The sequence below is a fragment of the Sarcophilus harrisii genome, chromosome 5, assembly GCF_902635505.1.
Source record: "Sarcophilus harrisii chromosome 5, mSarHar1.11, whole genome shotgun sequence".
In the NCBI taxonomy this organism is placed as follows: Eukaryota; Metazoa; Chordata; class Mammalia; order Dasyuromorphia; family Dasyuridae; genus Sarcophilus; species Sarcophilus harrisii.
This window is the reverse complement of record NC_045430.1, coordinates 20,647,408-20,664,054: the sequence shown is the minus strand read 5'-3', so window position 1 is coordinate 20,664,054 and position 16,647 is coordinate 20,647,408. Positions and strand designations below refer to the sequence as shown.

The window sequence follows — 16,647 nt, the reverse complement described above, 5'->3', positions numbered from 1 at the left end:
TTCTTCTTTATTCTGTTCATTTCTCTCTGCATCAGTTCATTGAAGTCTTCCTTTATTTATTCATATTCATCACATTCATCATTCTTTCTGGAACAATGATAGTATATTCCATTCATGTACCACAACTTATTTTTCTGTTCCCAGTCAATGTCTGCCTACTTATTTCCAGTTCTTTGCTACCACAAAAAAGCTCTTTTGTGTATTTGGTGCTTCTGGGGACTTTTTTTTGTTTTTGTTTTTTTTTTTTTGGTTAACAACTTCCTTGAGGCAGAGCAATTGGCTTTGTGGGTCAAAGCTTGTTGGATTTTTCTTATCGGAAGTAAATATTAATAGGAGACAGAGATAAGTAAAAGCACAGAGAATCAAACCCTTCTTTCAACTGTTTGTTCCAATTTCTACTCCGTTGTGTGTTCCATCTGCCGTTAAATCCCATGGTTCATAGTGGTTAGCCAAAAGCATAGTGGTTGGATTTTGAGCTTCCTGGAGTAGGTAAAAGTAATTTTAAAGTAGATAGCTGCAGAAAGGAGATGGAGAAATAGGGATCCCGGCTACAGAATAAATTGTCCTACGTGAGTATAACAGAGTATTATTGTTCCATAAGAAATGATGAGAGGAAGGATTCTGAAAAATGTGGGTAGATGATAAGTTGATACAGAATCAAACAAACAGAACAACATAACAATTTACTCAATGATCACAACACTGGGAAAGCAGCATTGAAAAAGAAAAAGACCAGACTTCAGTCAATGTCACACAATCTGGACAGGCAGCATGGGTCAGGGAAAGGAGCACTGACTTGAGAGTCGGATGACATAAATTTACATTCTATCTCTGATACTTACCACTTATGTGATATTTAACCTCCCTAGGCTTTATTTTCTTCATCTGTAAAATGGGTCGGCCCTCATGATCTCATAGGTCTTTTCCAGTTCTAAAATGATCTATGTTTCCATAGGAATGGCAGATAGGAGAGAGACGGGGGCACTATAGGTGCAGAATGAGGTATATACTGTTAGACATGATCAATACATTGTTTTGTTTCACTTAACTATACTGCTTCCTTTAAAGGAAAAGTTTTATTGGGGGAGAAAGATTATTGGAAAATTGCATCATCTTTATTTATTTTAAATAGTATTTTAGTTTTCTAAATGCATATAAAAATGGTTTTCTTTTTTTGAAATAGTATTTTATTTTTCCAAATATGTGTAAAGATAATTTTCAATATTTACCTTTACAAAACCTTGTGTTCCAAATTTTTCTCTCCCTTCTCCCTTCCCAAGACAGCAAGCAATCTGATACAGGTTAAACATGTATAATTTAAGGATTTTTTTCAACATTCATTTTTGTAAGACTTTGTGTTCCAAATTTTTCTCCCTCTCTCTTACTTCCCCTCTCCCCAAGATCGCAAGCAATCTGATATACGTTAAATATATGTGATCCTTTTAAACATATTTCATTTTTGTCATGTCGAATGGTATCTTGTTTTAAAAAAGATAAAACAACAAAACACTTAAAAATTAAATAGTTATTTTTAAAAGGAACTGATACTCTACTCTGCATTAAATCAAATTACTTATTGTTCCTGTGACCAATAATAAAAATGTGACTGTGTAATTTATTCACAAGACAGTTCATTGTGGCTTAAAGTCTTTATGAGCTAATGAAATGATTGGAGGATCCCATTTCGACTTAATTAAACTGAGTAACAGACCAAACTAAACCGAACTCCCACACCACGGTGAGCTCTGAAATCTTAGCAACAGGTTTTGTTGAAGACCAGATCTCATAACAGAACAATTTCTCTCTCTCTATTCTTGAACCCTTCCTATTGTCTTGAATTTTCAGGCAGAAACCTGAATGGAAGTCTTGATGTGGCCATTTGTGAGAGGAAAATAAAGGGTGTGAGGGAAGAGAAACATAGTCTAATGTGTAAAAAGCTAGGGCCAAAAGGTTGTTTCAGGTAATGATTGGGGCCTCTCAATAGCGGTGCCTTACAAAAGAACCCGGAAGGCTCAAAGCTTTCCGTGAGCTCCCTGGGGACCAGAAGAAACCCCAGGAGAGATCTCTCTTCCATGTCTGTTTGGCTGTTACAGGAGCTAAAAACACAATGAGAGGCATTCTGGGATGGCGGAGAGAGAGCCAGCCTCAATCCTGAGATTGATATGAGTTTAGTACCCATCCTGCCCAACTGACTCCTGGCCAAATTCCTGACCCCTTCAATTCCCCTAGGCAACAGTAATTAGAGACAAGTGTGGAGTCAGGAAAACCGGAGTTCCAATTCAGCTTTACTAGTCATGAGAGCCTGAGCAAGTCACTTAACCCTCTTTGCCTCAGTTCCTCATGTGTAAAATGAGCTGGAGAAGGAAATAGCAAACTACTGCATTATCTTTGCCAAGAAAACTCTAAATGGGGTCACAAAGAGTCATGTGACTAAAATGACTGAACAACAATCTTCTAAGATTATAAATTGTAAATGTAAATTGTAGATGATGGCTTCTCATTTAGTAGCATTTTATTTTTCAAATACATGCAAAGATAGTTTTCATTGTTCACTTTTGCAAAATCTTTTGTTCCAAATTTTTCTTCCTCTTTCCCTGCCTCTCTCTCTCTGCTCCCCTACTTAACAAGCAATCTGATATAGGTTAAACATGGGCAATTCTTCTAGATGGTGGCTTCTAAAGGGGGTTCAACAATGAAATCACAGCTAGCAAATATAATATAATAAGTTGGCAAGAAAAGATAAATATGAGAAATTCAGAGAATTACAGGAAGCCTTGTGTGAAGTAATTAGAACAGCAAAAATAACATAATACCACAAGAATGCCAAAAAAAGCATAATGTAGATGAAAACAATATTGAACAGCTAGCTAAATAATTCATCCTCCATCCAGCTGCCAATGATTTTCCAAGAGCATCTTAAGTCTGATACATGATTTGTCACTCAAACTTTCAACAACCTCCAATGGCTCCCTATTACCTCTAGGATTTACAAATATAAACAAATCTGACCTTTAAAACTCTTTACAATTTGGATCTTTTAGAATCTTCTGAGTTTTAAAAATTTCCTTCCTCTCCTTCTGTGTTCTTGGTATAATGATCTACTTACTGTGCTATTAACACAGTGCTCTATTTCCCACCTCCAAATCTTTGTACTGCCTTCCCCTTTGCATCTACCTCAGAGATCCCCGACTCTCCTGAAGTCTCCATTCAGGTGCCAACTTCTTCATGAAGCCTTTCCCTGGTCTCCACAGTGGCTAGGGAAACCTTTTCCCAAATTATCTGGTCATTATTTCATCTCTATTCTGAATATACTTATATGTATTCACAGCATCCTGAAGGGAGGACTGTTCCATTTTTGTCTTTATATGTCCAGCAACCTGACAGAATTTCTGGTCTATGATAGAAGTCTAATAAATACTTTCTGGTTAATTTATTACAGCATCAACTTAAAGACTTTTTAGTTGGTCTGCAAAGTTCGGACTCTTTTCATCATAACATTTAAATTTCTGATTCAGAAGCTATCAGTAACTATAATCAGCATAAAGTTCTATGGGAGAGGATAATTTTTCAGAATTTTAAGAGGTCCTGGGATCACAAAAGTTTGAGAACTTCTGGGTTACAGTGTTTAATTTTGGTTCAGGAGAACAGTGAGAAAATGCTTCCATTCTCCTGGTAGAGAACTGGAGAACCATGGGAATAGAGCAGGGTGTGGATCTTATGGAGTAGTCTGCTAGTTTTATTTAATTGCTTTATCCTGCTATAAAAAGGACTCAATAGTGAGGATATCTAAGGAAACTGTAATGAAAAATACAAAAATCATTAGTAAAACTTTTTAAATAAATGCATAAAATAAAAACGTGAAAGCAAAAATGAATAAGCATGAAAAAGAATCATATGAGAAAAATTACTTGAGATTACAAAAATTTTCCTCCCATTCTGAACATATCAGAGATGGTGGTTAATTCTCTAGTAAAACTCCCCTCCAAGGCCTTGTTGTCCATATCTTAGTTTTCTGCTGCTGTTTTAAATCATGTCCAACTCTTCTTGGCAAAGAAACTGGAGTTTCATCCAAAGCCACGTCCAGTCATCCTGATCTAGATTTTGCCACTGAACCCAGATGACTCTGGAGGGGAAAGTGAGGCTGGTGACCTTGTATAGCCTTCCCTCAATTAAATTCAATTCACTTGCATGTCATGGCATCCTCTCCCTGATATCACAGTTCTCTTTGAGAATGAAGGACAAACAACAATAAGAACAACCTTCTCTAGCTCATTTGACATATGAGGAAACTGAGGAAAACAATGTTAAGTGATTTTTCTAGAGTCACACAAATAGTGTTTGAGACCAGATTTGAACTCAGGTCTTTGTGATTCTAAACCCAGTGCTCTATCCATGGTCCCACCTAGCTGCCCTTAGTTTTCTCACCTATAAAAAATGGGGGAGAGATGGACTAAGGTTTTAATATCTGTAAAGGTCTCAATCTATGATGCTATGATCCTCTGAGGTCTGGAATATTTCTTTTTTTTTTTTCTGAGGCAATTGGGATTAAGCGACTTGTCCAGGGTCATACAGCTAGGAAGTATTAAGTATCTGAGGGCAGATTTGAACTCAGGTTCTCCTGTCTTCAGGACCAGGCTCTATCCACTGTGCCATCTAGCTGTCCCCAACTCCTGAAATCTTTCAATAAAGGTTTGAAAAGAATTCTGATCCTAGGCAATGAAAGATGCTGTAGTTCCAGAATCTTATTCTAGATGGGAAACTAAGTCATCTCTAGAATTTCCCACCAAAAGGCTTCTAACAACTAAAAGGCTCATTCTTTCCCTACTTTATTCCTCTCTTGCTTCCTATTTTTTCAGACTAAGTCATACAAATGACAAAGATACAGAAATCTATAATGTGATCTGTCTTACTAACACTTTATATTTACTTCCATATACATTTTTACACACACACACACACACACACACATACACACACACATATATATATATATATTACATTATATATATATATATATATATATATTCATATACATGAATTTCTCAAGGGTGCAAACTAATTGTTTTTTGAATGAGGTCTTAACACAAGCACTGATTCTCTTGGAGAACCAAGGAGAGATAACAACAGCACAACACGTGATGTATAAAAGGTACTTACTAAATGTGTAATCATTAATTGACTATCACAATGGCTAGAACATAGCTGGTTTTTAATAAATGTTTGCTGTTTGACCATATGAATTCAATAATGCAGTTTGGCAAGAATTTATCAAGTGTTACATGGGCAAGGTTCTCTTGGGTCCAGGCCAAGGGTTTCCTCAGAATTGGGCATTGGTTCCCATTCAGTGTTTTGAAAGTCGGATGATTGATTGTACATGCATAAATTATATCAGATTGCTTGCTGTCTCGGGAAAGGAAGAAGTAAGGAAGGAAGAAAGAGAGAAAAAAATTTTAGAACGCAAAATCTTGAATGTTGAAAAATATCTTTACATGTAATTGGAAAAATAAAATATTTTTAAGATAGTCTCATTATGATCCAAGGAGTCATGCAGAACAATTCTTTAATAATGTGCTTTAAGAACTGGAAATTGAGGAATGGTTGAATAAGTTATAGTATCTGAATATAATGGAACATTATTGTTCTATAAGAAATGATGAGCAGATTAACTTTGGAAAAGCCTGGAAAGACATACGTGAACTGATGCTGAGTGAAATAAGCAGGATTAAGAGAAGATTGTATACATCAACAACAAGATTATGCAATGATCAATCATGATGGACTTGGTTCTTTTCAACAATTCAGTGATTCAAGGCAATCCCAATAGATATGGGATGAAAGGAACCATCCATATCTAGAGAGAGAGCTATGGAAACTAACGTGGTTTGAAACATAATATTTTCACTTTTTTGGTATTGTTTATTTATGTTTTTTCCTTTATCATGTTTTTTTCCCATTTGATCTGGTTTTGTGTGTGTGTGTGTGTATGTGTGTATGTGTGTGTGTGTGTGTGTGCACAGCATGATGAATTTAGCAATATGTTTAGAAGAACTGCACATATTTAACCTACATTGGTTTGCTTATTGTCTTGGGGAAGAAGAAGGGAGGAGGAAAGTAGAAAAATGTGGAACACAAGGTTTTGCAAAGGTGAATGTTGAAAACTATCTTTGCATGTATTGGGAAAAATAAAATATTATTTTTAAAATAATGATGAAAGAAGTTTCTGGAACAACAACAGCAACCAAATTGGTAATCCCGGGAATAGCGAATTCCCAGAGAAGAAGATTGGTAATTCCACTCCTTAGTCTTTGAAAGTCTTAGAAAGCTGCCTGTGGCGCAGAGGTTAGTGATTTATCCAGGACCATGTAGCCTCTATTTGTCAGAAGCAGGATCTGAACCCAGGTTTTGGGGTCTCTAACTTTGATTCTTTTTTTTAAAATTTCAATAATATTCTATTTTTCTAATTACATATAAAGATAGTTTTCAATATTCATTTTTGTAAGATTTTGAATTCCAATTTTTTTCTCCTTCTCTCTTCTACTTTCCCTCTCTGGAAATGCTCTATCCACTGAACTACCTAACTGCCCCTTCAAAAGACAATAGAGGCAATTAGGTAGTGCAATATATAGACCAGTCCCAGAGTCAGGGGGAAATCTGCATCAGATTACTTACTAGCTATGTGAACTTGGGCAAGTCAGCTAACCCTAATTGCCTCCAAGAAAGAAAAAAGTCTAGGAAACCACCAGTGAGAAAACTCTTTTCAATAAATCAGTGATCATTGTTCACTGTTCACCTGTTATGTCAGGAACCAAGAATTAAAAAAAAAAAGAATATTCAAAGTTAATTGTTCTTCAACTGGTAGAGATGCCTGGGGAAATGAGAGGTGAAAAAAATGGCTTGTTTAAGGTCATATAGCTAGCATACAGAATGAAAGGCAGGACTTGAACCTTGGTTCTCCTGACTTTGGTTATTTATCTGTGGTGCTGGGCTGCTTCTCTTGGACAAAACTGATCATAAAGATCATAGATTTAGAGAGAGAAGAGGATTTATGATAGAGGAAGAAAATAAGGCATAGAAAAGTTAAATGACTTGTCCAGTATCACAGAAGTAGGATTTGAATCCAATTCCTCCAATCCAGTCAATTAATGATCTTTCTTTCCACCATGCCAGACTTCCTCTTAAAATATACCCTCATAAATGTCTGATTAAAAAACATTTTAATGATTGCTACATATTTTTAAATACTCCCTGATGTTCTGCTGTATGTATGATAACATTTTGGTTTTTTGTTTGTTTGTTTCTTATTTTGTATTTAGTTTCCAATAAATACTTAAAATTATTTACCAAATATATAAAAAAACATTTTAATGATATATTTTCATTACCTATATTTCCCAATATATCTATCTCTCTTAAGCTTCCCAGAAAATAATTTCTTATAACAAATAAGAAAATAAAAGTCTAGCAAAACTAATCTACATGCTGAAAAATTTGGGTGCTATGTATTTGCACTGCTCCCAATATGGAATCTTCCATCCCTGCAAAAGAGCCAAAGGCCAGGCTTTCTCTCATCTCTTCTCCATTGTTTTGTTGTTTTTCTTTCTATTTTTGTTGTAGTCATTAAGGCTATTTTGTTGTTGTTGTTGTGTTCACTTAATTTTGCACCTGTTCATATAAGTCTTTCCTACATGCCTAATTTTTTCTACTTTTCTTTCTTTTTTTCTTTTTCTTCCTTTTTTTTCTGCTGAGGCAATTGATGTTAAGTGACTTGCCTAGGGTCACACAGCTAGGAAGTGTTAAGTGTCTGAGACCACATTTGAACTCAGGTCCTTCTGACTTCAGGACTGGTGCTCTATCCATTGCACCACCTGCCTGCCTAATTTTTTTTTTAAAGAAACTCCCAAAGGTAGCTTGTAAATACATTGGGAACATAGGAAAGGAGAGGGGGCTGGAAGTTGATTCAGAGAACATTTCAGGGTATCAGTAGAGTTGGGCAAAAACTAGCTAAGAAAAACAGTGTGTATGCTGGGGGGACAACACTAAAAGAAACTGAATAAATTCAGGCAGATAAAAGAAACCCATTTTAAAACAAATGGATCAAAGAAGAGATGCTGTGCTATTTGTAAATCCCAAATCAAGACTGAGCAGAACAGAGACCCAAGCAGCCGATCCTGACGCCTCTGTTCCCATGATTGTTCGGGGCTGTTCATCGGAGGTTGGCAGCTGGGATTAGACAGTCTCACTCACATCCTCTGCATGAAAATTAGAGATGGGAGGGAGGGAGGTCTTTGGCCAAAAGAAAAGCCCATGTGAATGTCATGTGCTCTGAGCTCCAGCCTCTTGGAATGCAAGGGCCGCTTCTTTTTTGGCCAAACTCAAGTTTCTGGTCCAAAAGAAACAAATGCTGAGGCGGGAGCTTGGATATTACCAGGTAAAGGCCTGTGGCAGGGGTGGAAATGGGGGCTAGAGGCTCTTGGGAAGGGGCCAGAGCCTAGAGGACAGCATTTTGAGATTTCAAGGTCTCCAAGTCGATTAGAAATGATTAGATTTCAGTGCTAAAGTCATTGAATTAAATAAAATGTAGTTAATTTATGAAGCAGCAGTTACCATCTGCCAGGCACTGGGGGAGACAATAACCACAAACAAAGAAGCCCCTCCCCTCAAGGAGATTACATTCTGAGGGGAAGAGGGAACAACATTCAGAGGACCACCATGCTTCCAGTCATCAAGTTCACAACCTGGCCACCATCTTGGATCCCTCTTTTTTACTTTCTCTAAAAATCTAACCCACTGCATTATCTTGTCACATATCCCCACATCACACCTCTCTCATCCATTTCTTTCCTTTTACTGTACTTGGTACTGGGACACAAAGATAAATAAGCAGGATAATCCTCACTTTCAAAGAGATTCTATTCTAATAGGAGAAGAAAACATTCTGTGGAGTGGGAATGAGGGCCAGAGAGGGGTATTTTGGCAGTGTAGGTCCAATTACATTCGAAGAGAGCTGAAGGGGGAAGAGGGTGGCATTTTCCTATCTTCCCTTAGCTGCTTCTCTTATGCAAGGGACAGTAAACAAATTTGGGGCTCTGGGGCAGTAAACAAATCAATACTCAGGAATAAGGAATAAGGAGGGAAAAAGGACCCTTGGCAAATTATTGAATCTCTTAGTCCCAAAGCATATCATAAGATGCTCAATTGAAAAGTGACATTGATTTGTATTGATAGAAGGAATTTTCCTCACTGGGAGTTCCCTGAGCTAATGAAATCACAATTTAAACCTGAAGACTATATAAGAAATAACAAATGATGTAGAATTTCTCTGGAGAACATCGGTGAGGAACAGAAAGGAGGGATGTAATAAGTATATGACTTTGCATGGTGGCAGCCCAGTAATCCTGGGTAGGAATGGGTAATGATGATCATAACTCTTTTTTCCCCATTTGTCAAGGCCAATGTTGTATATCTGTTATATAGGACTATGCTGAGCTCAAGAGTTCAAACAAACCATTTTTTAGCTTGTTTTATTCAGTTTTTATTTATTTTATTTTTAATTTATGGAATAAAGCAAGCATTTCCATAACATAGTATAATAAAAAAGATGATTGCATATGAAACTGCAAATCTATTCAGTTCCGATTCTGCTATTTTTAAATGCAAGAAATCCCCAAATACTTGCAAACATAAGAGGACATAGTTAGCAATTTTTCTGACCAGGATAAGCAACATCAAATAATCCCTAAAAGCAATTCTGAAGACAATTGTAGTTGACCACAAGCAGAAGGAGAGAGCACGAACCCAATGCCATGAATGGTGACCCCAGGACACTATGAAGGTACTTAGCTTCCCATTTTAATCCACTATTCTTCCCAAAGGGTGCTAAATTCAATATTTTTCTACCTGAACTGACAAATTCCTTGTTGGCAGTGCTGCTGAATTAACAGATCCCTCTAAATTTTGGTGTTCCAGCTAGGTCCTAATCACCATGGCCTAGTTAAGATTTTGCTTCTTTTTTTAAAAAAAAATGTTGTGCTTTGTTTTTTTTTTTAAACTGATGCCTTCATTATTTTAAAAAAAAATATTACCTGCATTTCTCAAAAAACCCTATGCCTCTGTCTTGCCATCCAGGGAACATTCCCTTATAATAAAGAATTTTTTTAAAAAGGGGTACAGAATTGGGGACTAGAAACACATCAACCATGTAGTGATTTACATACATTCATACTCTTCCATTTCACCAAATGGAGATAGGAACACACTTTCTTGCATTTCTTTTGGGATCAAACTTAGCCACTTCAACTTGCCAGCCTTCAGTTTTGTTTGTCTGGGAATTTTAGAACACTCTATTTGCATTATTGTTTTATGATATATAGTTTTCCTGATGCTCCTCACTTCACTTTGAATCAGTTCAGATAAGTCTTCTCATGCTTCTCTGCATTCATCACAATCACAATTTCTAACAGTACAGTAATTTACCACCACTTGCTAAGCCATTCTCCACTCAATGGGCATTTATTTGGTTTCCAGTTCTTTGGTCCCACAAAAAGTGCTTCTAGAAAAGTTTGGTCACATGAGTTCTTCTAAAACTTAAAAAAAAAACCCCAAAAATCTCATATTCACCATTTAGCAATCTCTTTGCCCCTGGAAAGTGTTTTGTTTGCAAGCCACATAAGTATTTCTACCCCTCAAAAGAAAAGAGGAACTTGGAGCAGTTCTCAATAATCTTAGACTTATGGCTTAAATTTCCCAGAATAAGTATTTTTAAAAGCATGATCTTTATCAATCTACACTGACAAGTTGGGAATTTGTTAGTCAGAATCTTGGTGTGAATGTCAGGAACGCAAATCTTTACCCATCACTGGCAAAATGATTTTTCTAATGCTCTAATGTTATTGCCTATAGAAAATTTAAGAAACAAAAAGACAGGTCTGTGCCCTCTTTTCAAGAAGCCAAATCAGTTTCTAATTATGAGAGAAATGAAGCTCCCTGTTGTGAGAGGGAATGAATGCTACAGAGGAAAGGAAGTTGAATTTAGAATCAAAAGTTCTTTGTTTCTTTCCTCCCTCCCTCTATCTCTCCCTTTCTCTCTCTCTCCTTTTTTGTTGCATGTTTTCTTTTGCAACAAAGCTAATAGAGAAATATGTTTTTCATGACTGCATAGGTATATCAAATGGCCTGCCTTCTCAAGGAAGGGGAGGATTTAGAATTCAAAATTTTGAAAATAAATGTTAAAAAATTTTTTACATGTAATTGAGGAAAAAAATAAGGGAGAACAAAAAATTGATTTCTTTTTTCTAAACTGTTAGTTTTAGGCAGATATCTGGGAGATCCCCCAAGTTTAGTTAGGAAGGAAAGCACAAGAACCCCTTGGCTCAGACTTAGTTATCAGAAATGTGAGACCATCCTACCTGGGCTCCATAAACTCGCTGCATAGCTTGAAGCAGCTGGTTTGTATAGTCTGTGAGGGTCCCCGCATCTTCTTCAAAAACACTCAGTAAGGAGCGAGTCTAGAAGAAAAGAGAAAAAAAGAAAAAAGAGGATAGTTTTAATCCTAAATCCATAGGATTATGGCCTTAGAGTTCTACCTAATCATTTTATGTTTATTAATGTATAAATTTTATTAATATTATTTTATTCTAATTTTTATTTTTAATTTATTGTCTTATTATAATTATTTAATATTTTATTTTTGACATTCATTTCTTAAAATGCAATTTTAAGTTTGGAATGGAAACTCAAATGGATTTGAGTTCCAAATTCTCTCCATCCCTCCCAACCCCCTCATAGAGAAGGCATGCAATTTGAAATATAATCTTATCATTTATCTAAATCTGAGGTTTGGAAAGGGGAAGACCACACAGGCAGTAAGTACAAAAGCTGGGCTTCAAAGCCAAGTCCTCTGAATTGAAATCCCATGCCCTTTTCACAGTACTCTGCTGCCTTGAAAAGTCATAATATTTTTGGAGATGTCCTTTCAGGATCATTTAGGAAAAAAACACACTGGCATCACAAGCAGACACAGGGCCTGAAGATGGGGTCTGCCAAACCTTCAGTTTTAACTTGATTCTTTTGTTCCTGACATCAGTGGAAACAAATTCTAGGGCCCTTTGACTTAGTGCTCCCTGTCTAATTTCCAGGATATGGCGCATGAGAAGAGGGAATGAGAGATGAGCATCAGCTGCCAGGACCAGAGAAGGGAAGAAAATCACATTTTAAGGGGATTAAAGTCAGAAGAGGCCTGCTGGCTTACCTCACTTGATCCCCTATCTAAGCCCCAAGATAGTCCATCTAATCAACGTGGTGTGACAAGAAAAGTCCCACCTGCCAGTCCAAATAAAAAGCTCATTATCGGTTCTATTTGGGTACCTGGGGCGGGTAATCAGGGCCTGAGTACCTGCCATGTGTAATCATGCCCCAAGCCTGCCATCTGGCTGGGAGTCTGCCATCATGGGCCTCTTCCAAGATTTACAAGCTCTCAGAAATGGAAGGAGCCTTTCAGGTCATTTCATCCAATCTGAATTTGCAGGAGAATCCTCTATGACTTCCCAACCAACAAGTCAACTAGCCTTGGCCAGAGCATCTCTGGAGATGAGGAGCCAAAGTCCACTATCTAAATACCAGTTTTTCCTAACACTGAATCTCATTCTGCCCTTCATTGATCTGATAGCCCATATTTCATGTGCTTAATTTCCAAACTTGACCAGATTAAATCAGACCCAACCAAAAAACAATCAATAGAGAATGTTGTATTATCATAAAGAATAAATATGGCCCTAAAGAAAAACTATAAACACCTCTACCCCTCTCTTACAGACATGGGAGGTCCATGAGTTTGGAAAAGGACATTTACTGTTAGATTTTTTTTTTAAGTCTTTGTTCCATAAATTTAAAAAAAAATGTATTTTATTGATTGCTTTTCTTCTTTTCCTTTAAAAAATATTCTTTATTATACATGATGGTTCTCTGTTAGGGGCAAAGGGGTCATTTGAGATGAGATAAAACTAAAAAAAAATCTATACAATTTAATTTAAAAATTAAATCATAGGGGCAGCTAGACAGCATAGTATATAGAGCACCAGCCCTGAAATCAGGAGGACTCAAGTTCAAATCTGATCTCAGACACTTAACACTTTCTAGCTGCGTGACCCTGGGCAAGTCACTTAACCCCAATTGCCTCAGGGGGAAAATAAATCATAAAAGAAGCATTAGAGACAAATAGACAAGAATCCAACTGTTCTTATTGGGGAAACTGCCTGATTACTTCTCAAAGTAATTTTAGAAGTTCACCAGCTTGCTTTGTACAGAGAGGACCCTTAACAATTGCCTATTAACTAGATGAAAGAATGAGAAGTTGAAGTAAATTTCTGATTATGATTCATTCATTCATTCTCCTACTGCATACAGAATATTGTGTGGTAGCTATTGAGAAGATACAAATTTACCATAAGCGAGGAAGGGAATAAGTATTTATATAAATACCTACTATGTACTAGGCACTATACCAAATGCTTTACAACTATCATCTCATTTGATCCTCACAGCAATCCTGTGAAGTAGGTGTTATTATCTGCATTTTACAATTAAGGAAACTAGGATAACATTAAGTAACTTGACCAGGGTCACTCAGTTAGTAAGTGTTCAAAATGTATTTGAATTTAGATTTTCCTGCCTACAGGCTCAACACTCTATCCACTGCACCACCTAGTGGTCACAAGACATATACCACAGGTTTTACCCTCCAAGTACAAAGTAAACTTTTTGAGGGTAGGGACAACTTAACCTTAGGCTTTAACTGTCGGTGTCAAGGTACATAATAAATGTTTATTTCCTGGGGAAATTGGGATGGGAAAAAAGAGAACTATTTTTGTCAATCGAAAACAATTAAATTAAAAGTTTAAATATGTTTGTTTTGAATGGGAGAAAAAAATCTTTGGCCATGTGAAATGTGCAGTCTAGAAGGTGGGTAAAATGTTAAGAACCTCTAGATATTTTGCCACATGTCATGCTAATGCTCTGCCCTCCACATCTGGAATAATCCCTTCCTAATATCAAGCCTAATACCACTCCTCTTTTCCTGGATATCATGATATCACAGATTTTCAGGTAGAAAGGATCTGATAGATCATCAAATTATGTCCCCTTATTTTACAGCTAGGGAAACTGAGGCAAAGAAAAACTAAGGGATTTGCTCAGTGTTACCCAGTCTATATGATTTGAAGTTATATATCCAAGTGTCCATTGTATGTATGCTGCCTTAATCAATTTAACTTTAGATCTGTTCTGCTCTGAGATATCCTGACAGGTGACAGCTAGCCTATTATATTTTACTAACTTAAGATTATGATTTAGTTTGGGCACTGTAGACATACACACACACACACACACACACACACACACACACACATACATATGTATGCATATATACATATATAAAATTAAAGATATAGATAGAGACCAATAGATTTAGATAGAGAAATAGAGTGAGTTAGTTAGCTATATTTCTATATATTGTCTCGCCAAATTAGAATGTAACCACCTTCATGGTAGGAACTATTTCTGTTCTATTTTAACTATTTTATTTCTGTATCTCCAGTGCCTACTACAATGCCTAGTACATAAATGACTTATTATTCATTCATGTCTAATATGTGTTAAATAAATGAGGAAATTATATATATATATACATATAAATAGATATATATCTATACAGTTTATTAAGTGTCCTGTTAGATGGCACAGTGAATAGAGTGCTGGGCCTGAAGTTAGGTTGACCTGAGTTCAAATCCAGCCTTAGATACTTATAAATTATGTGACCTTGGGCAAGGCACTTAACTCTATTTGCCTCAGTTTCCTTATCTGTAAAATGAGTGGGAGAAGAAAACAGCAAACCACTTTAGTATCTTTGCCAAGAACACACAAAATGGGGCCACAAAGAGTCAGACCTGAGAAATGACCAAATAACCAAAAAATGCCTGATTCATTAGACACTAGACTTAAAACAACAAAAATGAAGCTGTTCCTGCTCTTGAGGAGCATACATTGTATTAGAAGAGACAAGCCATACAAATGTAACCATGTACTAAAAACATTCAAGGTAATGAATGGGAGGAGGCAGGTGCACTTGCAGCTACAGGGTTTGGAAACAGCTAGGATTCTCTCTGAAGCTGGCCTGTATTGTCTTGTCTTCCAGAGACAGAATGGAGAACTGACCTTGCTCTTTCTTCTCTGACGTAGGCAGTGCCTTATTTTCAGGATTCTTTGCCCTGATTCTAACTTCCATCCTCACCTGCATGGAATCCTGATTGACCTTCTGTCTGGAGGAATAAAGAAGAGAGTGTTTTTAGAGAGAGAAAGTTGGAATGGTGGTGACGGTAGTCAGGATGAGCATGAGATTATGGGACATAGGTTACCCCAGACTGCACAAGAATGCAAAAGCATATCAGGTTTGCTGCAAGGGACAATTCTCTGGGGAAGAGAATGGGGATCTATGTATCTGGAAATAAAGATGATTCAAAAACTAAAGTTATAGGGGGAAGAACTAGATCTATATTTTCATAAAGAAATTAAAAAAAAAAACACAATCAAAAAGCAAACCTTCCTGGATATCCTTTAAATGCAATATTCTTAGGGAAGAATGGGAAGACTTACATGAACTGATACAAAGTGATCAGTAAACAATACACAGAATGATAGTAAAAATATGAAAATAACAAAAACAGAAATGGGATCCAGACTTGACCCTGATGATGTACCTTTTCCCCTTCCTTGAAAAAGTTGGGGGATATGGATGCGGAATACAACTGTTCTGTTTTGGTATATTGATTAGTTTTCTAAAATGTTTTCCCCCCCTTGTTTCTTCATTATTCTTTGTTATAAGAGATGGTTCCCAAAGTAAGAGAGGGAATGAAATCTATTAAGAAATGAAAGTGACATGAAATCATAATAATATGATAATAGGTAATATGAATAATAATAGTATTAAATCACTATGAATTATTTCAATAGAAGAAAAGAAAAAAAAACATTGGAATATAGATATAACTCAACATTACCCTCTCTCCTACCTACTGGGAAATGCCTGGGTGTTCCCTCATGAATCAGTCTCTGACCTATTTCATTATATCAGGAAGAGCATGCCATTGTATAGTTGCACAACGTTAATAGCTATGATTCAGAAAGAAAGGAAAAAAAATAATGGTAATAACAGCTAGCATTTAGATAGTTAAGGTTTGCAAAATGCTTAATGTACATCAATATGCAGTGTGGCACAAATTGGGACAAGCTGGCCTTGGTGTTTATTGAATATTTAAAGGGTTTAAATCCTGTTTGTGACTTTTAATAGTTCTGTGAAACTTAACTTCTCAAAGACTCAATTCCCTCTTTGGAGCATAAGAATAATAATGCCTGTGTATTACCTCAAAGGGCTGTCCTGCCTGAGATTTAACTGATCTAAAAGCTTTTATTAAGAGCCTACTGTGTGACAGAAACTGGGAATGCAAAGACAAGTGAAGCCATATTTCCTACCTTCATGGAGTTTACAATCTAGTTAAGAGACTCAACTAAGAAATGTTTACATGAGGCATTGCAAATTTTAAAACATAATGGATTGTCAGTTATTATCATGATCATTACCTTATGTCAAGTATCAGT

General features: G+C 36.4%; 1 protein-coding gene across 1 annotated transcript in view; it reads right to left on the bottom strand.

Annotated features, from left to right (window-relative positions):
- Positions 1–16,647, bottom strand: part of APPL2 (adaptor protein, phosphotyrosine interacting with PH domain and leucine zipper 2) — a 79,590-nt gene that overhangs the window by 52,313 nt on the left and 10,630 nt on the right. The window contains exon 2 of the mRNA XM_003771096.4: positions 11,406–11,504. Coding sequence (XP_003771144.1) covers positions 11,406–11,504 — 99 coding nt within the window. The remainder of the gene's footprint in view (positions 1–11,405; positions 11,505–16,647) is intronic.